Here is a 26,773-nt window from a genome sequence, read left to right as displayed (position 1 = left end):
GGGAAAACTTGTCGGCGAACGCGGGGATTCAGGTAAGGCGATCGCGCGCGCGCGAGAATATATTATTTTACAGCCCGAGCAAGAACCAAATTATCGCTAAGCTGCGGAATGCGGAAATTTTGACATTTTCGCGCTCTCCGTGGAACGCGAAAATGTCAAATTATCGCAATTTCCGCGAGCGGAACGGAAATTTAGCCCAGGCCTAGTATAAAGGAGAACAAAGAGGCAAACTCCCCCAGCAACTAGCAGCAGTCTCTCTGTTGATCTAGGGTCAGTGAAGGGGAAAGGCTTACACCCTCCAATGACCCATCCTGCTCCTTAGAAGATAGGAGGTCGGGGAGAGGTTCACTCTCCTCTTTCACCCCATCATCAGTATCTAGAAACATGGTAAGCTCAGATCTCTCAAAGTGGGGCCTGAGACGGTTCACATGCAGGACCCTTAAAGGGTGCCCTGGAGTTTTGAGGTCCACTAAGTAGGTGACATCACCTTTGGACTACTTCGCCTCATAAGGCCCAGACCAATGGTCTTGCAGAGCCCCGGGGCTCCACTGGCTCCATTATTTACAATTTTGGACCAGATTTAAACTCAACCAGAATGGTATTCTGCTTGTACCATCATTTCATGTCCTCCTGGCTAGCTTCCATGTTCTCTTGTGCGAGCTTCCAGAAGTGGGTCATCTGGTCGCAGAACGCTAGCATGTAGCTAACTACATCCTGGGGTAGCTTCTTGGGATCCTGCTCCCAGCCTTCCTTAACCAAACTGAGAGGTCCTCTCAAAGAATAGTCCATATAAAAGTTCAAAAGGGCAGAAGCCAATTCCCTTCTGTGGAACCTCCTTATAGGCAAACACAAGGCATGGCAGGAGGATGTCCCACTTACGGCTCGTGGGTTCAGGTAGACCTCTAATCATGTCTTTAAGGGTACATTGAACCTTTCAACCAGCCCATTGATTTGGGGGTGGTAAACTGATAGGTCACACCACACGCCATCCACATGGCCTTCATGTAGTTGGACATAAATTTGGTGCCCCAGTCAGATACCTAAATGGGTAAAGATCCCCATCAATACCCTGGCCATGACGGATGCAGCCACTGTCCTCAGGGGGAGCTTCTGGGGTCCGAGTGGCACGTTCCACCAAGATCAGAATGAATCTGTTGCCCATGGCTGTCTTGAGATCCCGAGGTGTCACAATATTGATGCCAACCCACTCAAAAGGGGTGCTAACATCAGGGAAACATCACAGGGGGACCTTGCACCTCCCCCTGACTTGCCACTCGCCTGGCAGGCAGGAAAGGACCTACAGAACGCATCTGAGGCCTTCCTTAATTGAGGCCAATGAAAGTGGGTGACAAGCCTGTCAAAGGTATTGTCTTGCCCCAAATGACCTTCCAGTGGCATATCATGAGCCAGGCCCAGTAGGAAGATCCTAAAGCGCTGCAGTACCACCAATACACGTGTTGCACCAGGCCAGGCACCTTAGTCTCACCATACAGATCATTATCCCATTAGATTAGGGGGCTTATCCACAAACCCCTTGCACCGCCTGTGTGTTACTTTTAACATGGGAAAAGTTATGTACGGTTGGAACAAGGGGCTTGTAAATAAGCCCTAGGTGTTGCCTGGAGGTTTCACCACCTGCTCGGGCCTCAGCTTGCCACCACAGACCTTCAATAGTAGCGCATTTCTTCTGCTCCTTGCAGAACTCTTCCCTGGAGGGAGCCCCTTCCTGCTGCCATTTGGTTAGCTCAGGCAGCTACCCAGTTCAGCACATCTTTCCCTCTAGGTAAAGGGGTGTCCTCCTTAGGTTCTGCCTCATCCAAGACCATGGGAATTTCAGGAGCGGATTCCCACACAACTCACCCTTCCTCTTGTTGGCAGGTACCTGGGCCATTCTTCCAGGCTTCAGGACCTTCTGACCACCATCTTGAGCATGGACTGAGTGGTCAGGCACACCCACTCAGGGAGCCTTATCTTCTCCAAGTGTGACTTGAGCTCCACTTCCTCCCAGAAAGTGTACTCCGGGTTGTTGCCCAGCAGACAATCTACAGGCATGGACAGACTCCCAGCTACCTTTAGCAGACATGACACCCCCCTACTAAAAGAGAACCAGCAGTGGCAGCCAGCACAGGAAAGCATGGTGGTGCAGGGTAGGAGGGGGGAAGTCGACAGACGACGGAATAGGTAAAATAATATAAATAAATAAAACCTATTCTGTCCTCAGTCGCCTTAGCCCCACCCCGCTCCACCGCTTACACCGCACTTACCTGCAACGGCCGCAACAGGGAACCAAAGCCACAGCTCACTGTTGTCAGCAGCAACAACTTGGTGGAATGTTTTAGGGACTATCTCCTCTGCAGACACCAGATGACACATTGCAGTTGTCATGCTGCCTCCTGTGTCTCTCCAACCTCCTCCCTCTGCCCACTTACGGGAGCCCTCTGACTTTACTTCCTAATATTGTCATGTATGTGGGTCCCACGGTACCATCAGTCCATGTCTCCATCACCCAGCGGCACTAGGGTCAATTCTACAATCCCCCCAAAACTACCTGTGGCAATCTCCTTACCAAGCACTACACTAGCCAATCGAACTGGTGGCAGCTGTGCCGCTTGGGACACTTGGCAACCCCTTTTGTAGTGTCCTTCTTGTTGGCACTCATAGCCCTCCATGGGAGCATTCCCTGCGTGCTTACTGACATAGAATCATGTCTTCTTTTCAACAGGGGTCTGGGAACCCTGACCCTCAGAACTAGTTTGGGGCCCTTTGAAGAACTCCTTACTATTTTTGTCCCCCCTCCTTCTGGTGAGGACCCTGTCCGCCATTATGGTGATCCCCCTCAGTTACCTTCCAGGGGACCCTGATACTGACCCAGAGGCCTGCCTACTTAGCAAGCTCTCTGGGGTCAGTGGACTTACTATCAAGAAGATGTTGACGCAGATTTGGAAAGCAAAGACTGAACATATGCTCTATTTCACACATATTTTACAGCCCCTGTTAATCTTTTACCACACTGCCCTTCATCCAATCATCCAGTGCCTTGCATAAATAATCCACACCATACACCTAGGTCTGTTAGAAAATCTTCTGACTATCACTGGATTTCTGTCTATATGTATCTGGGGTCAGGCCAAACTTTCTGATTAGGGCCTCCTTCATGGGGGAATACCTCGTCCTGTCACTCCTTTTTAGGGTCAGTAGAGTGTCCCTCCCCCACTAGGGATATGTCTCCAAAGACTAACCCCTCAATCTGCCTCAGGAACCTTGTGCATTTAGGGTACAATTTCATAGGACTCATGTCAACTATGTCATCTCCCACCACAAAATCAGATACAACCCCTTAGGTATGTCGACCCTCCTGTTTTAGAGAACAGAAGACATGCTGCCACTATCATTGCTGGACTCCACCTGCCTTGCTTTGATGTTCAGCTCTCTCAGGCTCAATTCCTGAGCCAACATTATCTTTTTCACTTCAATAGCCAATCTCTTTTGGCTCTCCTCCATCTCCATGGCAATTCTCTTTTTGTTTTCCACCATCTCCAAATTAACCTTTTCTCCTCTAAAGCCTACTTCAACTTGAGTTTAGCCTGCTCTAATATAAGCTTTGCCTCCTCTCTCCTGTCCTCCAGCTCCTCTGGAGACAGGTCTTTGAATGGAACACTGCTCCCTGTTCTGGAAGGGGCCCCCATTCCTGGAAGGAAATCTCCCTCCTCCTCCACAGACAGCATCCAAAGGCCTCTTCTCAGACCCTGGTTCAAATTATCCTCCTCATCCAGATCTTCCTCTCCCTCCTCTGGGGTTCCATCTAAAATGGCAAGGGTTCTAGACCAGGCTCTCAGTGCCTTTTGCAGCTCCACCTTCCTGGTGATGCACTGTACAGGAAGTTCAAACTCCTTACAGAAATCCTTGAGCCGGGCCAGAGTGTTACCCTTAATTTTGGCCAGATCAAAGTCCATTCCCTCAGGTGCAGATGCACGACTACCAATTATTGACATGATTTTAGTAAAAATCGAAAATGCCAATCAGGGAGAACTGAAAAATGTTAAATGCCAATTGAAGAGAGTAGGAAAACTATATAAATGGGGAGCAGAGACAATGGATTGTAATTGGGCCAGAGGTGGGCAGTAGTGTACACCAAATTTCTCTAAGGTAAAGCGCAAACATAAGTCATATCCTCACCCCTGATCACCAATCTTAGAAATTGAGGATTCTGGTTGGCAGAGTATGAACCCTGTCCAAGCAGGAGCCACAATACTAGTCAGGGTAAGTTAGATACATAACCTAAATTAGCACGTGCTCTCCCTATGGTAGCTTGACACAGAGAAGTCAGGATTAACTTAAAAGGCAATGTTTAAAGCATTTGTGCAGCACTTAAATTACAGTTGCACAGTGAGAATACCACAAAATGACTCAACACCAGTTTAGAACAATGGGGAATATGTATCTGAGTAAAACAAGACACAAACGACAAAATTCCAATCAGTAGAGGTTGATTTATGAATTTTTAATCATTAAATCCAAAAACAGTGCTTAGAAATCAATAGCGCTAAAAGGTTGTTTGTGGACACGCTAGACTGGGGTTAATCCAAAGTTCAGGCCAGCCACGATGGAGGGCAGGCTGGCTACAGGACCCAGCACGTCCTGCTGAAAAAGTACCTTGAACGGAGCAAGCAACGGCGTCTAGGACTCCCTGTGTCAGTCCTGATTCACACAGTCAGGTCGATGCATTGGACTCGAGCATCACAGTCGATGTGAAAGGATAGGTGCTTCATCAGAGTCAAGCCTTGCTGAGGTGTTTTAGGATTGGTGCTGCATCATCGTCAAACCTCGCAGTCGAGACCTATGTCGCCATCGAATCGGCACTGCGTCTGCAATGAAGGACACTGCATTGGTTCAGATCTGCACAAAGGGGTCACTGCACCAATTTCTGCAACAAACAGCAGCAGAACCCACTTTTGAGGCCCAGGACGTGGAGGGGCCACCAAAGGCAAGGGATGGGGCTCATAGATGGCAAAGTCCAGCAGCAACTGCAGAGTTGCAAGATGTCACTTGTGACACTGAGACTTCAGAGAACAGGAGGCAAGCAAACAAGCCTTTGGAGAAACTGGGGTTCAAGAATGTAGAGAGCAGGTCCAGGCCCTCTCACTCCCAGGCAAGAAGCAGCAGGACAACACAGCAGAGCAGGTAGCAAAGTGGCAGTCACTCTTACAATACACAAGCTCTTCTTCCAGGCAGAATGTATTTGGTTCCAGCAAAGTTCTGATTTGGAGGTGTCAGGGGTCCACAATGTATACCCAAATGTGCCTTTGAAGTGTGGAAGACATCAAAGAGGTCTTTGATTATCACAAGGTCCCTGCCTTTCCTGCCCTGGCTGCAGACTCACTTCAGGGAGGTATGTGCTCTGTGCGTGAGGATGGGAATAGCCCTATTTAGGTGCAAGTGTCAGCTCCTCCCTCCAAATCTACCTCAGGAAGTCCCATCAGCCTGGTGATGGACCATCAGCGTGCAAATGCCACACCTATTCTCTCTTTGTGTGGCTTTCTAGAGGGAATGCACAAAGGCCAGCTGTCATCCAACCCAGATGTGTATTCAGAGAAAAGCAGAGGCACAGAATGCTTAAAGTAAGAAAATGCCAGCTTTCTAAATGTGGCATGTTCAGACTTGCAATTTTAAAATTGTTTGCCCAGTGACACCAAACTCCAAATCTTTATATTTTCCCAATTTGATATTACACGCAAAAGATGTTTTAAGACAATCCCAATGTTAAACTAAGGGAGAGCTAGGTCTTGCCTTAGTGATGAAAAGTAAAGGTTTTGCCTGGCAAGTAGGTTAACCTACCAGATTGAAATGGCAGTTGAAAACTGTGCACACAGAGTCTGCAGTGGCAAGCCTGAGCCATGTTTAAAGGGCTACTGAGTGAGCGGCACAATCAGTGCTGCAGGCCCACTAGTAGCATTTAAATTTACAGGCTATGGGCACATAAAGTGCATTCTACTAGGGACTTTATTAAACATGCCAATTGTGGACAAGCCAATTTTACTATGTTTTGATAGAGAGTATATGCATTTTAGCATTGGTTAGTAGTGGTAAAGTGCCCAGAATCCTAACGCTCGCCAAAGTAAAGTCAGTAAAACAGGAGGTCAGAAGGCAAAATAGTCAGGGGAAACCACCCCAAGGAAGCCAGGTCTAAAAACATCCCACATTTTATGCTCTGTCACAGGAAAATCTGCAGAATAAGAATTAATCCATGATGTCATGAAGATAGATTTCTTCTATGTATAGGCTTGTATTGCAGAATGGTGTAGTTCTGTAAATCTGTTCAGAGATTTTTGAGAAATTTGCTTCAATTTCAAAATACATTCGGTCAGTTTATGATTATCAGTCTTATTTATATGCTTACTAGTTACGTCTATACACGTTCTTTGACCGAGGCAAGTTAAACTATTCTGGCGTCTGAACAGAATCCCCGTGTAGAGGTTTTCCATTCTTCCCACAGGTAAGTGAGTTTCGGAATCGGTGCTCTTGTGCTTTAAGATTATGAGCACTAAGCTCTCATAGTAACACAATGCGTTTTCGTTTCATCCCAGGGTTATCCGTTATTCCACTCGAGACATAAGAACTATTTAAGTCATCTAAGCATCCCCTCTAGGGTGAGTTTAAGTTCTTTTCTATTTATTTCAACATTTGGCGCATACGTTCAGTTGACTAATTTAGATTACGGTTTCGTTGTAGACTGTTGCATGTAAGAAAATCCACGGTGTCCTTTTGGAATCTGATTTATGAAACGTTGATGAGCAATTTACTATTTTTTCCTATATAAATTCTTGATGACCAATCAATCATTGGTCAGAACGTTTTTATGGACCACTTTGGTTTTTTTACACAGTATAGATGCGATCTTCACTAGTTGGCACGTTTCTCTACCAATAAGGTATGTTCATTGTATGACTTCAGCACATATTAGAAGGAATTGTCATCACGGCTAATTATTGGTTTGCGGTGGTGTATATATCTGTACAGCGTGTCATATTTGCCCACGATTGGTGATCAGGTGATTAGCCTCCTGTTTGATATTAAGGGACAGCCGCTTTTCTTCTTTTTTTCCTTTTCATTCTCTTTAATTTTCTCTTTTCCATCTTTTTGATCACACATATGTTGTGCACCTACTATTTAAGAAGAAGCCAAATCAATATGGTATTTGTGCATTGAAACACACTTTGGTTAATGTCACCTCCCTGTTTGGCTGTCTATTTAAATTTAGGGTATCATACACACATTGTAATACCACCTTTTTGTCCACATGTTGCCCCTAAGGAAGGGACGACTCAGTCCCGAAATTCATCGGGCACTTTAAAATGTTATATGGAGAAACTTGGTTAATGTGAATGATGTAATGATTGTAATTTTTGTTGCGATTTGATTTATTATGTACAATTATGAAGGATTTACGTTGATGTAACTGATGTAAGTTTATCACACAGTAATAACAGAATTAATACAGTGTATAAAATTTGATTTCTGGTTTAGAGGTGATTATTAGGATAATTTTATAAACAAAATGGTAAACTAGGGTTTGGATATAACCCTGAGAACAGTGCACGGTGTATACAAACCTTTTGGCTTGTACTATTTCTGAGTTTGATTAGTCGCCTGTCTTGACAGCAAGCGTAACACTGTAGCACCACATCATTAAAAAATTTAACTTTAATTTATAGCATTGATTAAGATAGCTGTGCGCCTCCAATCTTCATTTGATTTCCTGGAAATGAGGCATAACGCCTGGTGCGCGATGATACGAGTCGTACCAAGCAATTCTGGTCTCACAGGTGCAAGTTCAGCAATGCCATTTGAGGTAGAATGAGGCACTACTATGGTTATGCCCCCACCTCAGAGGGTCGCAACCTGTGAATCAGACACCGCATGCAATGAGCATGCAGTTGGTGTGCCGCACGAGAGAGATTTGGCCCGAAACAGACCACGCGGGGTCCCGCAACCTGTGAATCTACTCACCACCAACAAGACTCCTTATGCATGCTGAAGTCCCCATGATGCAGGGGCCACACGCCTATGATGCGGGCAAGACATATGGGTCTCTGCACAAAAGAAATCCAGTCTCCAGGCATATTTCTTAGTTCCTCACTCACGCTGCACTACCAGTTGGGATCCAGCAGACTATGTGGACCCTTGAGAGGGCACTACTCTCCAGGTGTCTCAAGTAGACAGTGTGGGTCCCTCGTAGGAGATCTTTGATGTCCCTGAGACCTCCAATAGAATGGGGGCAAGCCAACAAGCCCTTGGAGAGCTTACTTCAGGGTGCCACACAGCAGCAGGTAGTCAACCGAGACCAGTCACTATTCAGGAAGGGCGCATGGTCCCTTTCAATGGCAGTAATCCTCCTTGTGCACAACAGATTCCTCTGGCACTGCGCACCATTCAGATCCAGGTTCTCCGGACCCCCGTCCCCATAAGTGTATCTCTGCCCTGTCAAAGCATGGCATCAGTACTTATACTGTAGAGTGCCTTTGAAGTGGGGGGTGGTTCAGGGGGTTTCCCTTTGAACCACAGATTTATTCCCTAATTTCAGTCCTGTCTGCCATTGGGCAGTGGAAGGTAGTCAGAATCTGTATAGGGGTCATGAGCTGGCTCCAGAGGCCAAGTGCCAAAACCTCTTCCACCAATCTATCCTGCCCTGCCCTGAAATGGCAGTGGTCTGTCGTTCCACTTGCATGCCCAATACTTTTATAACTGTCCTGGGTGAATGGCCAGATGTACTCCCCTATCTTCCCATGGGGGATGGAGCCAAATTAATAGGCACACAAAGAGCTTTAGACCAGAGAAATGCTCAATTGCTAGAAGTACAATAATGGTCACAGTTAATGCGCACTCAAGTTAAACTGGTAATCAAGGTAAACCTGGTGTTCAGTGTTACTTCTAACTTGGCGTTCACTCCCTGAGGTGGTTCCACCCTGCCACCTGATTCAGAAGAGAAAACATGAACTAGAGCAAAATTGTTCTAGACAGGGTGTGCACAGCCTGGAACACTCCTAAGTGAGTGTATATAAACTAATCTTATTACACATTAAAAAGCACTTTAAATTGAAACGAAACAACATTCAAATTAATACAATTTCAACATGATCTCAGTCCCAAATCCTTCAATAGATGAAAAAACCATCAACCGCTTCTCTTCGCTAGTACGCCTGGTTTTATTCACACTTCAAAAAATGAGTCCAACTAAAAGATGAATTCCAACAATCAACGCTGATCCGGTCCAAATAATAATATACTGCTTGTTTCATTAATCCCAATGCATTTCGGGTGCTTCTGCACCCTTCTTCAGGGTTAGTCTACAAATAAATATAGCACCTGTAATTCGAAAAAAACAAATTTTTCAAAGTTGTATGATATATAAACATCAGTCTCATAATTAGTCGGAGAATACATTTGGAGTAGACCCATGATATTCGGGAAAGCACCTCATTGATGCAAATGTGCAGACAGGCCTGCAATGGCCGACTGGACATATGTTTAGAAACACCATACGTGCAAAGGCTTATAACGGCCTGCAATGGCAGGCTGGACACATGTTCAAGCGGTAAACAGACATAATATCGAATTCAAAATATCGAGAGGACAGAATATCGAGTTTTTAATATAGAATGGACAGAATATCGAATTGCCAAAATATAGTGGTGAAGAATATCGAAAATCAGGTAAGAAATAAAATATCGATTTAAATAATATAGAAGTAAGCAATATCGACAGTCATAATATAGTTGTTAAAAATATCGATTTTTTTTATAGTGTTTTAAGTGTAAGTATATGTGTTAAAAGTATGTATACATTTTTGAATGTATGTTTGATTATTTTTAAAGTAATGAATTTTATGTTAATTAATTTTTGTGTAATTTAATTCCGTAGCGGGTTGTGGGTTTATAGAGGATTAGGGTGGGAAGTAATTTAATTAGACTACATTAAATAATAATTTTTAGGATTTAATAATTATTTTTAATTTAATTTTGCGTTTTACTTCTGTAGCGGGTTGTGGGTTTATAGGGGAATAGGGTGGGAAGTAATTTAATTGTTATTAGGTAATTATTAATTGGTATTGAAAATTAATTGGTTGTTGATTAATTATTAATTGGTAAATAATTTGTATTAATTGGTAATTAATTAGTATTAATTGTTTAATTGATAATTATGTTAATTGTATTAATTGATTATTTGTAGCGGGTTGTGGGTTTATAGGGGAATATGGTGGGAATTCATTTAATTTTTGTATATTGCTAATTTATTTATTCTTAATTAATTATTAATTGGTACTAATTTTATTTATTAATGTTTGGTATTGAAAATTAATTGGTTGTTAATTAATTATTAATAGGTTGTTCATAAAAAAAACATTGGTATTTATAATAAATTAATTTTTAAATATTGAGTGATTGGTAATTAATTTTAATATTTTTATTTGGTATTAATAACTTATTTATTTTTAATAAAATATTACATTATTATTTTCCCTACTATTGCACTCACTGGAGTGGGAATAGTAATTTTTACCCCTACGCTATCCAACGCTTTCCCTACTATTGCACTCTTTGGAGTGGGAATAGTAATTTTTCCCTCCGCTATCCAACGCTTTCCCTACTGTTGCACTCTCTGGAGTGGGAATAGTAATTTTTACCCCTACGCTATCCAACGCTTACCCTACAGTTGCACTCACTGGAGTGGGCATAGTAATTTTTACCCCTACGCTATCCAACGCTTTCCCTACTGTTGCACTCTTTGGAGTGGGAATAGTAATTTTTACCCCTACGCTATCCAACGCTTTCCCTACTGTTGCACTCTCTGGAGTGAGAATAGTAATTTTTGCCCCTACGCTATCCAACGCTTTCTCTACTGCTGCACTCTTTGGAGTGGGAATAGTAAATTTTACCCTCCCGCTATCCAACGCTTTCCCTACTGTTGCACTCTCTGGAGTGTGAATATTAATTTTTACCCCTACGCTATCCAATGCTTTCCCTATTATTACACTGTCTGGAGTGGGAATACTAATTTTTACCCTCCCGCTATCCAACGCTTTCCCTACTGTTGCACTCTCTGGAGTGGGAATAGTAATTTTTACCCTACCGCTATCCAACGTTTTCCCTACTATTGCACTTACTGGAGTGGTAATTTTAGCATATAGCATTTTGTAATAAATATTACGTTAATATATATGTATTATTATTATTTTTTTACTTACATTAATTCTTTATTAATTTTAAACTAATTTAAGTATTTTTAAGTATGTTTCAGTTAATTATGTTTTATTTCATTAATTTTACTTTAATTTTAAGACATTAAAAAAAATTCGATATTGTGACTAACTATATTTTTTACAATGATATTTAGGATTCTATATTTTTGTACTTACCTGTTTGGAGCTAGGGCTTCGATATTTTGGCATTCTATATTTTTCCTTCGATATTTTGGCAATTCGATATTCTTCTTCTCGATATTTCGTCAGTGATCCGTTCAAGCACCTCACTAGTGAAAATGCACAGACCGGCCTGCCAATGCAGGCTGGTCACAAGTTTTAAAACATTGTAGGTGAAAGTGCACAAACACTGGCCTACAATGGCAGTCCTGACCTATGTTTAGAAACTTCAGGTAAGCACCATGTCCTAACGTGTGTATGAAGGGCTTGTGCACTTTCAACACGTTTTTACAGTGAGAAAGTGCCCCAGACCCTAAGGCTACAGTAATAATCAGACACTCTGGAGAGGTGTCCTATGGGACAGCCGACCCCCTAGTAGGGAGAACCCACATGGGGGTTCTTCCCTACCCGCGCAGTAAACACGCTGGCGTACCAACCCAGCCGCCAACCTACCCCGAGCTCCCCCCTCGGGACTTACCTTAGGGCCACTCTGGGGATAGTGAAAGGCCCCCTCAGGGTTGGCTAATGAGTGAGAGGCCACCCTGAGCATGATACCTGTTTGACAGGCTACTCTGGTGGGTTGTAAAATCAGTGCTGCATCCCACTACTAGATAGTGCAGTGCCTGCCCTGGGTATGTGGTGTACCATTTTACAGGGCCCTTTATGGTACGACACCTAAACCAATCATGTAAGTACCCTTATTATGGCTTGTGTAGGAAGGGCGCATGTACTTTTCCACTGCAGTACAGTGGGAAAGTGCCCAGAGTCTTAAGGCCATGGAAACAGAGTTGGCAAAAAGAAGTAGGACAAAACTGTTTTGGAGAAATCTCCCTAAGAAGGGCCTTATGGGTGACATCATTTTAAACAAACGCCTTTCATTGACAGGGTACCGATGTATCAATAGGAGGATGGGACAAACATGGTCCTTATTTGCAACCTTGATGATGTACTAGACCACTGAGTTTTTCATCACCTGTATCTTCTTGGGAAGAGAGGCTTTGATAGGTTTAAGGCGAGTATTGACTGTTCTCACATGCTTCTTGGGAAGATGTTTTAGGTCTAGATGAAGTTATGGGCGTACATGCTGTGGAAATCTCTGTGCTGTTGTGTACCTCAAAGGAAAGCCTGGAGCCTAATATTACACAAATCTTGCTTCATTATATTTTTCTGAAGATGATATACTGAGAAGTGACAGAAAGAAGCAAGACAATTCATTAGGATTCTTGATTAACGAGTCAGGAACTTTATATTTACAATATTGAAGTGAAGCAAGCCTTCATTTATCTTTGGCAGGTTGGTTGTGAAAGTTCCTGAGATGTGTACACCTTGGGAGCAAACAGCGCCTGATTGCCCTGTGTGCATTTAGTCTAGGTTGGCCTTGATGGGATAGCTGACTCCAGCAGATCTGAGCATGTTTACCGTAGGTCCTAGCAGATGATAAATGAGGCTGGGGGAAGAGGTTAAGCTTGAGGGACTGGTAAAACTGTAACTGTCTGCTTCAGCCATCTTTCTGAACCAGGTGAGACTTGGGCGATAAAATTACCCGTCTCAATGGTACTCACATGATTAATCTCATTTGAATGAAAGACTAAGGGCCTGATTTAGAGCCTGGGTGACAGGGTACCTTGTCACAACACGGCAGACATCCCGTCCACCTCATTCCAATGCATTATATCCAGCACTGTGCTTACTTTGTAAACATATATACGTACCAGGGCCCTTGTCAGGGTTCCACTCTAGCTTGTACCACCCATTGCCCCTGCCAGAGCTGACACATCTGCTAATCGTCACACTCCTACTAGTATGACACTTCAGACTATTCCAAAGCTCTAAGAATAGCATAGGTGGCTGGTGCTAGTCATTTCTAAGGTATATTAAATTATTAAACAAATGTAATTGTGCTCAGCTCAGAATTAGACAAACAGTGCCACCACGTGGCAGATGGTTATTAAGGCTAGTGTTGACAAGTTAGTGCAGGTGTCTGCACAGGAAACCACCGGCTCAAATTAAGCACTGATTACATCCCAATTCCCTTGTAATTAGGCAGAAGGATATCCATCACATTTGTGAAGGAGTGTCCGTCCATCCAGCTATAAATCAGCCCTGAGTCTGCTCTTCTGTTACTTTCTGTTTATATGCAGATCGCAGCAGCATGTGCTTAACTCTCACATCTATTTTACAAGTTAAGATGGTACTTCAGCCTCGCCTTATGCATTTTCAGAGTGCCCAATCAATTCTATGGCAAACTTAATAATATTCATATTACAAGCGCCTGGATAGTATGCGCAGGGAAACCACTCTACTTCCGTTTAGGAGGAAACTCAAAACCATCCTGTTTACTGAGGCATTTGGATAAACCCACTTTACTGTATGCTGAGTATCCTCTGGATTAAGGGATTAACTGGCTCATGGTCCACGCGGCGAGAGCCTAGAGACCTTTGGTGATTGGCGCTCTACAAATATAATCTAACATAACATAACATTTAACAGCAAACGTTGAAGAAGATCGCATAAAATAATTACTAGCAAATAATGTATATATTTTCATAGATAAATATTAATTTGAAAAAAATTGTATTTCTTGAGAGAGTGCCATTTTAAGTGCTTTACACTACACGAGTCAAGAGTACAGCACAATTTACTTACTCGTTTTTTCAGACAAGGGTCACAGTTACTCCAGGGAGACCAGCTGGAAAGGACGCAGTCGATGGGCTGTGGCGGGTCCCACGCTGATCTCGTCCACCGCTTCTTGACTTGACTAGCATTGCCTGAATCCAGCTGGGGAATAGACTCGCTCCTGCCAGAGACATTTAAATAATTCACGAAAACATTTGAACGTGTCTACTTTTTCAAATCTCACTTGCGCCATGCGATTCTTTTACAGCACCTTCTCCATAAATGAGGGCTAAAAAAAAGGCTCATAAAATATTCCCATATTTTAGGCACTGACACAACGCACAAATCCACTATTTCGCTACAGCAGCCAATATCGCGTGCGATTATGAGATAAGTGGGTGTGCCACTTCAGAGCTGCGCTTGAGGCCCGTCAGCTGAACGCTGACCTCTGCCCTCGAAGCCACCGCGGTTTCATTGTTTTCGGTAAGGGCCCTTGAGGGCTGAGGGTGCCATTTTGCAATCACCTAAAGTCTGTTGGGGATTAACCTGCCTGAGACAAATTCTGCTAAAATACCTCACAAAGATGCAGTATGCTAAGAACAGAATGGAACAAGGCATGTCAGCTGTAACTCTTGCATACGTGTTGTTTCATTGATTTGAGTCGTGAAGTTTAAAGTTTCGTTACTTGCGCCTTCGGGTGAGAGAGGCATTGGTCAGTGAGGCAGCACAAAAAGACAGGGGCTACCAGCAAAACGAGTGGAGCAGTCCCAGACATTTAGTAACCTGTGGTATTTACGACCCATACGTCTGCATATAGACAGAAACAAAGCGACCTAAGCAGGGCTATTTTAATGTTACGAGGTCATTGAAAAGGAAACAAAAACTCGTTTTCTGAGAGCTCGTTCAAAGAAGAAAAAGTTCTTCAAATATCGCTTTTTTAATCTCGGTTTCTTCTTGAACATGCAACAACACTAAGGCTATCAGATGACACCTTATCATCGACTGAAAAGCGTTGGGCTTTGCTTTTAGAAATGTATGAGCGTGGTTCACACAGCCTACTTTTTAACACCAGAAATCTGCTCTCGTAGGACTAGTCGTACTTCCAAGGTAAATTTATTTTTGTCATGGAATTTACAAAGAAAGCGTAAAACTGTAATTTTTACGCAAGCAGAACTAACCTAGAGCAAGTAATGTTGGAATTAGAATACGTTAACACACTGTGGCCATCGTTTGAGCGCATCGGTAATACCATAAAAAATTGCCACTTGGGGAAATACTGTCATCTTGTAATATGGGGAAATACTGACACCTTGTAATATGGGGAAATACTGACACCTTGTAACATGGGTGTCACAGGTGTGGTATTACCTCCAGTTTGCGAACTCTAAAGTTCTGAATTAGAGTTAGCACAGTAATAGCACATACCCAACACATCTGTAAAATTCGGAATATCACATTATTCCCTGGGACGGATTACACCATTTTTACCTTAAACGTAAATTCGTGCAGTTAAAAAAACACACTGATGAATATGTGCAAATTTGCAAAGTACTTGTAATGCTGACTGGATCGCATACAAACTTCTGTGTGCACCCGAATCACGTATGTCGTCCAAAATTAATTCATTGCTGTCCCATATTATCAGCTGTGGGAAAGATCTACCTGCAGAATTAGAGAATCTACCAAATCATGCCTCCGCCCAATATTCATTTATATCCACATTAAGCTACGAGCGATCCATTTTGAGTAAACTGTATTGTGCTAAAAGAAGCATCGCTTTAACTTATAAATAAAGTTCAAACATCTACATACCAGCAACTATAGGTACAGCTCGATAAACCGAGTATTGTTAAGAAAAGGAGCATTTTCTCTCACAGGGTCTTGTGAAGTTGTGGGCAGCAAGCACTGCTGAGGCTTCTACTGAGGACTAACACCTCTGCTGCTTCTCAATGGTGAATCTCGTAAATACACATGAAGCCGAGCCCTACAACCCAAATCCAAAATGAACACACTGCGCCCCCTGGTGGGCTCTGGTACACGAACAACAAGAGTCACCGGCCAAAATAACACCAATTAGGAAAACGGGGTTAGATGTTCTAACATTCAGCCAAAAACATGTCATTACATTCACATCCGGGCTCCAGCAATAATAATCTTAAACTTTGAGCTTTTTCAGAATTAAAAAGACAGAGCAAGTGCACAAGTTATCCAGATTACTGCAGTAAAACTGCAATGCTCAGCTGCCCCTGGAGACACTCTTCAACGACACATGACTGTAAAATGTGCTGCAGAAGGTAACGCTGTGCCATTGAAGCTGTACGCTGACGAATAATGTGCGAGGAAATGCGATGTACAAGTACTGCATGTGCGTTCCTTTGTAGTGTGCCGGAAATGAAACGTGACCAGTTACAAATAGTTTCTCCCTGATTCAAATGCGGCTTTAGGCCAAGCGGTCTTGTCTTTTTCAGTCTAAAAACTAGAACAATGAGACTAGGGGTTCATTATAGACCCTAAATGAAACCAAGAGACAAAATAAGATGCCACCGGGTAGTTCCATGATGCAAATGCAGTCAAATGCAATGGGATGTAAGGTTTCAACACCTGGCATTGTGGAACACAATTGTTTCCCCTCCTGAGTTGCGCACAGGCCGATAACTGGCATGAGGAGAAGTTTCTTCTTAGGCTAGCTTTGGATGGCTTCCCAGGAATACTATAAAGACCGGGGGCAAAATTACACATAATGCGCCCAGGGCACAACGAACCTTTGCGCTTCCTTTGTGCACCCGAGGTCACTGTGGGATTACAGAAGTGGCTACGGATGTTTTTTAATACAAATTGCACTGCTGCAAAATGCCTTTTCCTTTGTGCATGTATTCGTCTAAAGATGTGGGGGCGAGGACAAACACCCTCAGTCGATACGCGTATTGTGAGTCGTTATTAGTTGGTGCAAGTAAATCAATCAATCAATATTACTTTATTCGATTTTGTGATGAAATCATACAAGTGACACGTGATTTAAGTTCTAACATGATTACACATAAAATACAATAAAATTACATAATATACAAGTACAAAAATCATCAAGAGCCAATTAACCCCACAATCAAACTCTATCGTGCAGAACTATAAGCCCCCATAAGAAACTTTGACACATTAAATTAACTTTATGGCAGATGTGTCACTTTCCTTGCGCCACCCTGAGAACCCTTGCACCACCATGGATGCGCCATATTTACAATATGGCGCAAGGATTGACAGATGCATCAGAAACTCTGATGCATCTGTTGGCGCAAACGTTACGCAAAAGTTACGCATTGCTGGAGTCGTGTCGCAAGCTCGATGCAACTCCAGCAATGCATATTGAGGCCTATCCTCATTGTGCTGCGTCACTCCTTACGCCTGTTTCAAGGAGGAGTAAGGTTTTGACGCAGTGGCATCCTAGAAGTAGAGCAGTGAAATATTGTAGATTAGATTTCACTGCATCACTTTTACGAGGCTTTCCTGCGTTGGAACGCCCACCCCGCATACGTTATACCTGACGCAGGTATAATATGACACAGGGTTTTACAACGTGACACATCTCCCTAGATGTGACACGTTGTAAATGGGCTGCATTTGTACGCTGCAGCTGCATCACAAAAAGTGGTGCAACGGCGGCACAAAAATGACGCAAAGGGTTGTAAATCTGCCCCTATTTGTTTCTAAAAGTTGCAAATATAGAAAGGCAGGACCAGCCTGATAAAAACCCAAGGATGTAAAAAGCGGTTTAAGTAATTGTGCTGGATAGATTGATATAAAGAACAGATCAGAACAATGTGCCAGGTATCACATTTAGATAACAGATCACACTTGTACACAGTCAGTGTGTCCTTGTGGGTGCCCTATTGGGGAGCACGGCGGTTCCTCAGGTCCCCAGGTATCCTAATACCTAGGAAACAGCACATTTCTGTAAGCAGTCCCATGGTCCTATTCTGTTCTGGGCGTAGCCCAGTGGAGGTATGATGCAGTGCTGGCCATGAATGTGCTGGACAGGGCCAGGTTTAGGGCAGTGCGACCGGTGCGGCCGCACTGGGCGCTGACCTCTGGAGGGGGCGCTGACTTCAGGGGGGGTGCTGTGTTTAACAACAACTTATGAGTGGAGAGATGAGGGGAGCTTTTGCCCGGTGGTAGTAAGAGAATCCGAGGTAAGGCGGTCTTAGGGTTTGGGGAGTCAAAAATGATTGTCGCACAGGGTGCCGCCACCGCTAAAGCCGACCCTGGTGCTGGTAGTTGTTTGTAAGCAGTTTAATATGAAATGGTTCCTAGATGTGACTTAACACTTACTGTGGGATCTTTATCTACCCTATGCTAGATATGGCAGATTACCTCAGTCAGGGTGGCATTGCTACCTTATAAAGAAACACAAGTTTGTCCACGGAAGTGTACACTACTTGAACTAAAATATGGCTAGAAAGCAAGGACCCCATTCCAGCCACAACTTGCAAGTGTGACCATGAGCTAGGAAACGTGTAAGATGAATTGCATGGGATTGTTCTTTGTACCAAAAACAAATATTTGAATGACGTACTTGGAATTCAGCAAGGCACACAGAACGTTATCATGGTGCACACGGCCAGGATAGGCTTTTCCTAAGGAAAATATTTGTCGGTGGGGGGGATCCAGTAAAACACATGGAGCTATACACGAAGAGCTGCCTGGCTTAGCGAAAAGCCAATTGCCCCATGTTTTGCATTTAAGGAGTGAAGAAGGTTCATACTCATAAAACAGAACTGTCAGAAACACTGAGCAAGGATTTTCATATTCTATTCTCGACTTGTTTTGGGTAAATTTAATGTGTTCACTGGAATAATTTTTGAGGTATATGTATGAACTTTAGACACCTCAAGCACAAAAAACTGCACGAGCGGCTCTGCATGCTGGCCCCATGGATTGCTATATAAAAATGGCAGGAGTATTGTGTAGGACCAGGATGGAGGACAAGGTGTGGTGCCGAGGTGTTACTAAGATGTCTGGTGCCTAGTTGGAGAAGCGAGTAGCGCAGTACAGGTGCTGGACCAGCCTATGGGAGAGAGTTGGGCAGCAGTGTAACTGGAGTGGGGAAGTGGGGCTCCTAGTAGTTCTGGGGGTAGGGCAGGACAGTAAGTGGTGCTCAGTGGCAGCTCGTCGAGGGAGTGATGCGGGGCGGTGACGCGGGGGAGGGGCAGGGTGGGGGTAGTCAACACCGGCATTCCGCAGGAACGGAGTTAAGTAAATAAATAAAACAATTTACATTGCGCGCCTGGCATCGCCGAGTTGGCGTTGCAGTGCGAGCAATGTAAATTGTTTTATTTATTTACTTAACTCTGTTCTGCCGTATGCCGGAGTTTACTACCCCCCACCCTGCCCCTCTCCTTGCCCCGCCCCACACCCCTCTGCACTCCCTCAGCAAGCCGCCAGTGGTGGTACTCCTAGTAGTCCTGTGGTGATGCAGGGCATGAAGTGATGCTACTAGTACTCCTGGGGTGGTGCAGGGCAGGAAATGGTGCTCTTAGTAGTCCAGGGGTGGTGCAGAACAGGAAGTAGGGCTCCTAGTAGTCCAGGGAGGGGGCGCAGAACAGGAAGTGGTTCCCCTATTACTCCCGGGGTGGTGGAGAGCATGAAGTGATGCTACTAGTAGTCCTGGGATGGTGCAGGGCAGGAAGTGGTGCTCTTAGTATTCCTGAGGTGGTGCAGAACAGGAAGTGGCACTCTTATTAGTCCTGGGGTGGTGTAGGATAGGTAGTGGTGCTCTTAGTAGTCCAGGGGTGGTGCAGAACAGGGGGTGGTGCTCCTAGTCGTCCTGGGGTGGTGCAGGAAAGGAAGTGATGCTCTTAGTAGTCCAGACGGGGTGCAGAACAGGAAGTGGTGCTTCTAGTAGTCCTAGGGTGGTGCAGGATAGGAAGTGGTGCTCCTAGTTGTCCTGGGGGTCGCCGGACACTAAGTGGTGCTCCTAGTAGTCCTGGGGTGGCACTGAGCAGTAAGTGGCACTCTTAGTAGTCCAGGGGTGGTGCAGAGCAGGAAGTGGTGCTCTTGGTAGTCCTGGGGTGGTGCAGAGCAGGAAGTAATGCTCTTAGTAGTCCAGGGGTGGTGCAGAACATGAAGTGGTGCTTCTAGTAGTCCTAGGGTGGTGCAGGATAGGAAGTGGTGCTCCTTGTTGTTCTGGGGGTCGCAGGACAGTAAGTGGTGCTCCTAGTAGTCCTGGGGTGGTGCAGAGCAGGAAGTGGTGCTCTTAATAGTCCTGGGGTGGTGTAGAACAGGAAGTGATGCTCTTAGTAGTGCAAGGGTAGTGCAGAACATGAAGTGGTGCTCCTAGTAGTCCAGGAGTGGTGCAGAGCAGGAAGTGGTGTTCTTAGTAGTCTAGGGGTGGTGCAGAGCAGGAAGTGGTGTTCTTAGTAGTCCAGGGGTGGTGCAGAGCAGGAGGTGGTGCTTCTAGCAGTCCTGGGGTGGTGCAGGATAGGAAGTGGTGCACCTCGTAGGCTGGGGAGGCGGGGGTGCAGGACCGGAAGTGGTGCCCCGCACTAACCTCTACCTCATGACACCCACTCAGTTGAAGACATGTTTTTTGTTTATATTGTAGCAAGTGAGCATCCACCAGGCTACAGATCAACACTTGGTTTAAGTAGCCCGGTTTAAAACTCCAGTTTTCAAAACATGAATATTTATAGTATAAAAAGAAAAAATATGTACTAATAATGAAGTAAGTATCCCGTGTACACCGTGAGAAAGAACTTACAAGGGAAGTACTGTTTAACTTGTATCTTCTGTCGATGGTTATTTCAATATTGTTTTTGATCTGCGGCTAAATATAGACTGAATAACGACAACATAATAATTTATATATTAATATAATGTAGAAGATAAAGTTGAATTCAGGCTTGAAGTAAAGAAGGTGGATGGATTTGAATCTGGTTGCAACATGGCTACGAAAAGGTTAAGCCAGCTGTCTACCATGTCTGAAGCAATCAGTTAATCATTTGTTGGCTGATAAGGATGGTTTACAGGAAATGACTGCAACATGTTTGTAGAGATTGTTTATTCTTCCAAAGCATACAGAGCAAAGGAATCATAAATAGATGGTATTGGTGAAGATTAAGAGTAGGAGGATAAAAACAAAGTAGATGAACAGCCCGAAAAATGCATATTTAGAAACTGGTGGTTTTAGTAAAAAGTACCAAACAGATAAAGTAAAGGGAGGCAATTTTAGAAAATCAATTTTAGTTTGTACTGCACATTGGCCAAATGCTGTGTTTGCATGAAACTCCCTTTTTCATCATTTACTTCTCAAAATGCATTTCAGTAAAATAATCCATCGAATGCAAATGTTCTTCACCTAAGCCTTTCATACTTGTGCATTTTTGACAGCAGCGGGAGCACTCACGTGGTTTCTGTCTCCATCACTCAAAGCCTGCATTGGCGGACCACCTCTCAAAGGCGCCATCATGTCGCTGTCTGACAGTAGTCCAGCCTTGTATTCAGACTGGTATTTCGCATCGAATGTGATGGTTACAGTCAAAGCATCAGAACTCAACCTCTCAGACGGGTTCTAAATTTCTGATAATATCTTGTCCACAGCCTTTCTAATCCCAAAGTAGTACACACGTCTGCCTAGCGAATCTCCAGCCTCATATTCATGTCTCGAGACGCCATCCAGGACTAGCTACTCAGGGCCAACTCCTTTTGCTCACATGCATTTTCTTTGACCCCAAATGGCAGAGCAAGAAGATGTCTCCATTGTAATACTCACCAACTCTAATGGCCAAGTACACCACAGAGCCCTAGTGATATGGTCCAATCAGAGAGAGTAGAATTTTCATGCGGTCCTGCTGTTTACAACATATGCGTATAACACTCTTTGGGGCATATTTACAAGCCCCTTGCACCACTTTTGCGTCACTTTTAACATGGGAAAAGTGACGCAAAAGTGGCACAAGGGGCTTGTAAATCTGCCCCTTTGTCCATTGTTGCGTTAAAGTCGCCCTAATCACTGTTACCCCTTAAAGGATCCTAGTAGTCAGTTTGTTAAGGGCCCTCAGGACTCATGAAGAGTGTTGGGGTATAAACCCTAACACATGACTAAGAGCAACCCTCGATTCCACCATTCAGCAAGATATAGCATTCTTGACAATCAATATTTGTTTAGGTAACCACCAAATAGTGAATTTCTGGGGCACAATCACTGTACCCCTGGAACCCCTAATGAACTCTGAATGGTATACTCTAATAAAAATATAAATATATCACCCAGGACAGGAAGCTGCAATTGGTACCCAAAAGTTGTGTCTCCTGCAATAAAAAAAACAGGAAGTGCCCTTAGGCAAATTGTAGTATCACTCCATGTTTGATGAAGACACAAAGCCCCTTTCCATTGCTGGACATACTACAGCATCCAACATTGGCACCTGGATGATTCATAGGTGCCATGGAGTACTAGAGGAGGCAGAATGTCATGTTCTTGCATATCTGGTAAAACAAACAACCTGCAGGAACATAAACAGTATATAAACATGGTACAATAACCCCACCTACCTCTACCCAGTGCTTCACTCTTCCAGTCAAGAACCATACGTTGCCTGGTTCAAGTCCTGTAAATAAACAAAACTCAGGGCTACCATTGACAACTAATTAATGCAGCCTGATATTTGGATTGACACCTAAATAGATGTGAGGCAACTCATCCTGGTCGAGAAACGCATCCCCTGTCTACTACCTTATGACAGCACATATAGATGATCCTGTTCCCCCACAAAATCCCAATCGGGATCAATAGAATTGAAATGTGACATTTTGAATCAACTAATTCCTAGCTGTGCAACTTCCTACAGTAAATATGAGTGGACAGTTCAATCGTCTTCTAGACTGCCAGACCATTCAGCTCAATGCCTGTGGCTCCACGGGAGGGAAACAGCACTTAAAACACTGTCATTACATCGCAGTACTATTACAGCACAGTCGTTACAACGACCGTGTTGTTAGTACGCGATGCATTTACATCGCAAGTCATTACAATGACTTGCTGTAGGGGGTGCAGAGGTATTGGAAATGAACTCCAACACCTTTCCTACTCTTCATTGCAACATCTGCCTTGCTAGGACGAGACTGTCTCCTTTCTCTGTTTCTGTACCATCTGCTCCTGGGTCAAGCACCCCAAGGGTTGGACTGCATCTCTGCCCAGGGCACTGGAGGTGCTTCTGGGAGAAGCCCTTCTCTACAGCCACCCAGTCCCACACCTCTGCAGGTTTTTCAATATAAAGAGATGGGGAGTAAAAATTTAGAGCACGCCTGGGAAAAGTAGCATATATGTTATGTTTGTGGCTCTCAGCATTTGCTTAAAACTTCAAAGGATTTTCTTAGTGGCTGGAATCAGGCAAGAGTAGACAGGAAAGACAAGGATGCAGGAAAATTCAATAGAGATTAGTCTACATCTCGTTCACTCTTTACTATTTCATTGTGGTCCTTGTAATTGAGGATACTGGCAATCATCAGCAGTGGTGGGGTTTTAGAAGGATCCCTCGGTAAAAAGGCAGAGTAGGGTTTTTCAGTAGTGAAGCATTGGGAGAGTCTGTCTGGCATCTATGACGGAACCACATATGCCTTTACAACGCAAATTCTTATCATGCATATGCCTTTACGATGCATGCCCTTACAATGAAAATGAATATGTATATATGTATATTCACTGAAAAAACCATAGGTTTCACACACGTTATAGTTAGGAATTAGCTTTTAAAAAACCTTGCAAATTCACTGAAAAAACCATAGGTTTCACACATGTTATAGTTAGCGGAAATTTTACTGATAAAAAACCAATGAAATTCCCCCGTTATAGTTAGTGCAGGCAACTATAACTCACGCGACCGCAATCCTCTGCTGATGCTAATACTGTATTTAGACACTTATTTGCCCATGTCTTCTTCCATACATTTTTAGCTATACATATATTACAAATATTTTTTTTTCATAAAGACACATATGTCATCAGCAGAAGATTGCGGTCGCGTGAGTTATAGTTGCCTGCACTAACTATAACGGGGGAATTTCATTGGTTTTTTATCAGTAAAATTTCCGCTAACTATAACATGTGTGAAACCTATGGTTTTTTCAGTGAATTTGCAAGGTTTTTTAAATGCTAATTCCTAACTATAACGTGTGTGAAACCTATGGTTTTTTCAGTGAATTTGTACGGTTTTTTAAATGCTAAGTTACTTTACGCCATTCGTGGCGTGCGCGCCCACTTGACGCAGTTCGTTCCGTGCGCGCACGGTGCGCTTCGCGCACCGTGCGCTTCGCGCACCGTGCGCGCACAGTGAGCACGCGGTGCGCTTCGCGCACCGCGCGCCCACTTTACGCAGTTAGTGCCGTGCACGCACGGTGGGCACGCGGTGCGATGACAAAGCAAGAAAGCACGTCAACAAATCTGTTTCTGCTTTCCTCCGTGACTATGGTATGGGTGCCATTTACCACAACAACTTGCGTTATGACATGCAAGACATTTATAGAGGAGATGGTGTGCACTTCAATGATGAAGGGAACAGAGTCTTCCTCTTGAACCTTAGACTCTGCATCGGTACTTAGTTGTAGGTACCACTAAAAAATCATTTCATAAACACAACGGCTCTTTTTAGAGCCCCCTAATATCTAAACACTTAAATCTGATTTTCATTTTTTTTTTTTTTTTTTCTACCGTACGCTTACCGTAAGCTTACCGTACGCGTACCCCGTGATTTTTTTTAAAATCAATAAATGTTTTTTTTGTACTTTTCTGTCCTTCTTTGACCCCCTTACAAATGTTAGGGGGTCTGTAACTCTCCTCATTGCCCCCTTTCCTTGTTTTCACTCTTTTTTTTCAGAGTGAAATACACAAAATGGCGGCCGCCGCTTCCTGGTTTCGGCCGATTCGAATGTTTACTAAGATCTAAGAGCCAATCAGAATCGCGCTCGCGCACGCCACCGTACGCTTACCGTAAGCGTACGGTAAGCGTACCGTAAGCGGGCTCAGATATATATATTGATTTAAAGGCTATTTTCTCAGAATCTACTGAACAGATTTACACCAAACCTACAAAAGGCACTTCCTTGACCTAGGGACTACCTCTCTGCCAAATTTTGAGTAATTCTGTTCAGCCGTTCGGGCTGTAGCTCGTTCTAAAGGTCCTATGGAAAAATGCATGGGAAAAACGCGTTTTGGGACCCCCCTTTTATCTCAGCCCCCGCTTGACGGATCCCCCCGAGACTTTCAGGGTAGGAGCGGAGCGTAGCGCCCCACCTATTTTGAGAAATTCGCGAGGATTCGTCGACCGGCGCCAAAGTTATTCAAAATAGAATGTTGAGGTTTTCCTATGGAAACGTGGTCCTAACTATAACTACCTACTGGCGACCGCCAGTAGGTAATGTGAATATGTATATATTACCTACTGAAGTCGCCAGTAGGTAGTTATAGTTAGGACCTATTATCCATAGGAAAATCGTAACATTCTATTCCCAATAACGTTGGCGCCGGTTGACGAATGTTCGTGAATTTTTCAAAACTAATGACCCGTTCTGGTCAGCTCCTATTCTGAAAGTTTGGGGGGGCCGAGAAAAAAAGGGGTCCCAAAACACGTTTTCCCCATGTTATTTCCCATAGGAAATTTTAGACACGGCTACAGCCCGAACTGCTGAACAGAATTACACCAAATTTTGCAAAAAAGGTAGCCCTTGGTTGAGAAAGCGCCCTTTTTTTTAAATGGTGTAAATCCGTTCAGTAGCTCCTGAGAAATTCAAAAAATAGTGGTCAAAAATCATTTTCCCATAGGAAACTTTAGACATGGTTATAGCAAAAACTGCAGAACGGAATTACACCAAATTTGGCAAAAAGGTACCGCTTGGATCAGAAAGCGAACTTTTTAAAAATGGTGTAAATCCGTTCAGTAGTTTTTGAGAAATTAAGAAATAAATACAGTGATATCTAGGGGCACGGAGGATCCGCGCACCCTCCCGATCCCGAGCTTCATGCTAATTGGCTGTCAACACTCCAAACCAGGAAGTGTTGGCAGCCATCTTGTGCCTCGTGAGGCAAAAGAAAAGAGAAAAACAAACGTGCAAAACAGGAAAAGGGGGTAGGGTAGAAACACCCTGACCCCCTAGACCTGCTTAGGGGGTCCCACAAGGACCCACAGGGCCCAAAATATTTTTTTATTTTTAAAAAACCTCGCGGGATACGCGGAGGATCCACTGATCCAGCCGCGAAATAAAAGAAAATGAAGCGCGGGCTCCCGTGCTTCGTTTAAATAAAGCCCCCAGGTGGGCCAGGTCCCGGGGCAGAAAAAAAGGTGTGGGGGGGCCCCAATCCCCCCCACACTGCTCCAGAGACCGCCACCCCCGGGGCTTTGATATTGAACGCACTTAAAAGTATTTGTGATGGGGCTCACGGCCCACCCACAGCCCTGGGTACCACCACCCCCTGGGGTTTGTACAATAAATGGGTGGGGGGGCTCAAAGGCCTCCCCAAGCCCTGGGGACCACCACCCCGGGGCTCTTCTAAAATATTGGCAGGGGCACATGGCCCCCCCGCAGTCCCGGGGACCAGCACCCCCTGGGGCTTGTTCGAAAAAAATAAACTACCTGTGTGGGGGGGCTCGAACCTCCCCACATGCCCCAGGGACCACCACCTACTCGGGGCTCTAAATATGCAAATTTGGGGGTCCGTTATGGACCCCTGAGCCCCGGGGACCACCACCTCCCCGG

At 44.2% G+C, this 26,773-nt stretch overlaps 1 protein-coding gene across 1 annotated transcript in view; it reads right to left on the bottom strand.

Annotated features, from left to right (window-relative positions):
* Positions 1 to 15,993, bottom strand: part of C8B (complement C8 beta chain) — a 239,857-nt gene extending 223,864 nt beyond the window's left edge. Inside the window, exons 1-2 of the mRNA XM_085602504.1 lie at positions 15,845 to 15,993; positions 14,063 to 14,213 (exon numbers count right to left, since the gene is read on the bottom strand). Coding sequence (XP_085458630.1) covers positions 14,063 to 14,213; positions 15,845 to 15,897 — 204 coding nt within the window. The 5' untranslated portion in view covers positions 15,898 to 15,993. The remainder of the gene's footprint in view (positions 1 to 14,062; positions 14,214 to 15,844) is intronic.
* Between the last annotated feature and the right edge of the window lie 10,780 nt (positions 15,994 to 26,773).

Source organism: Triturus cristatus, chromosome 4_2, assembly GCF_964204655.1.
Source record: "Triturus cristatus chromosome 4_2, aTriCri1.1, whole genome shotgun sequence".
NCBI lineage: Eukaryota > Metazoa > Chordata > Amphibia > Caudata > Salamandridae > Triturus > Triturus cristatus.
This window is presented reverse-complemented; position numbering and strand designations above follow the sequence as displayed.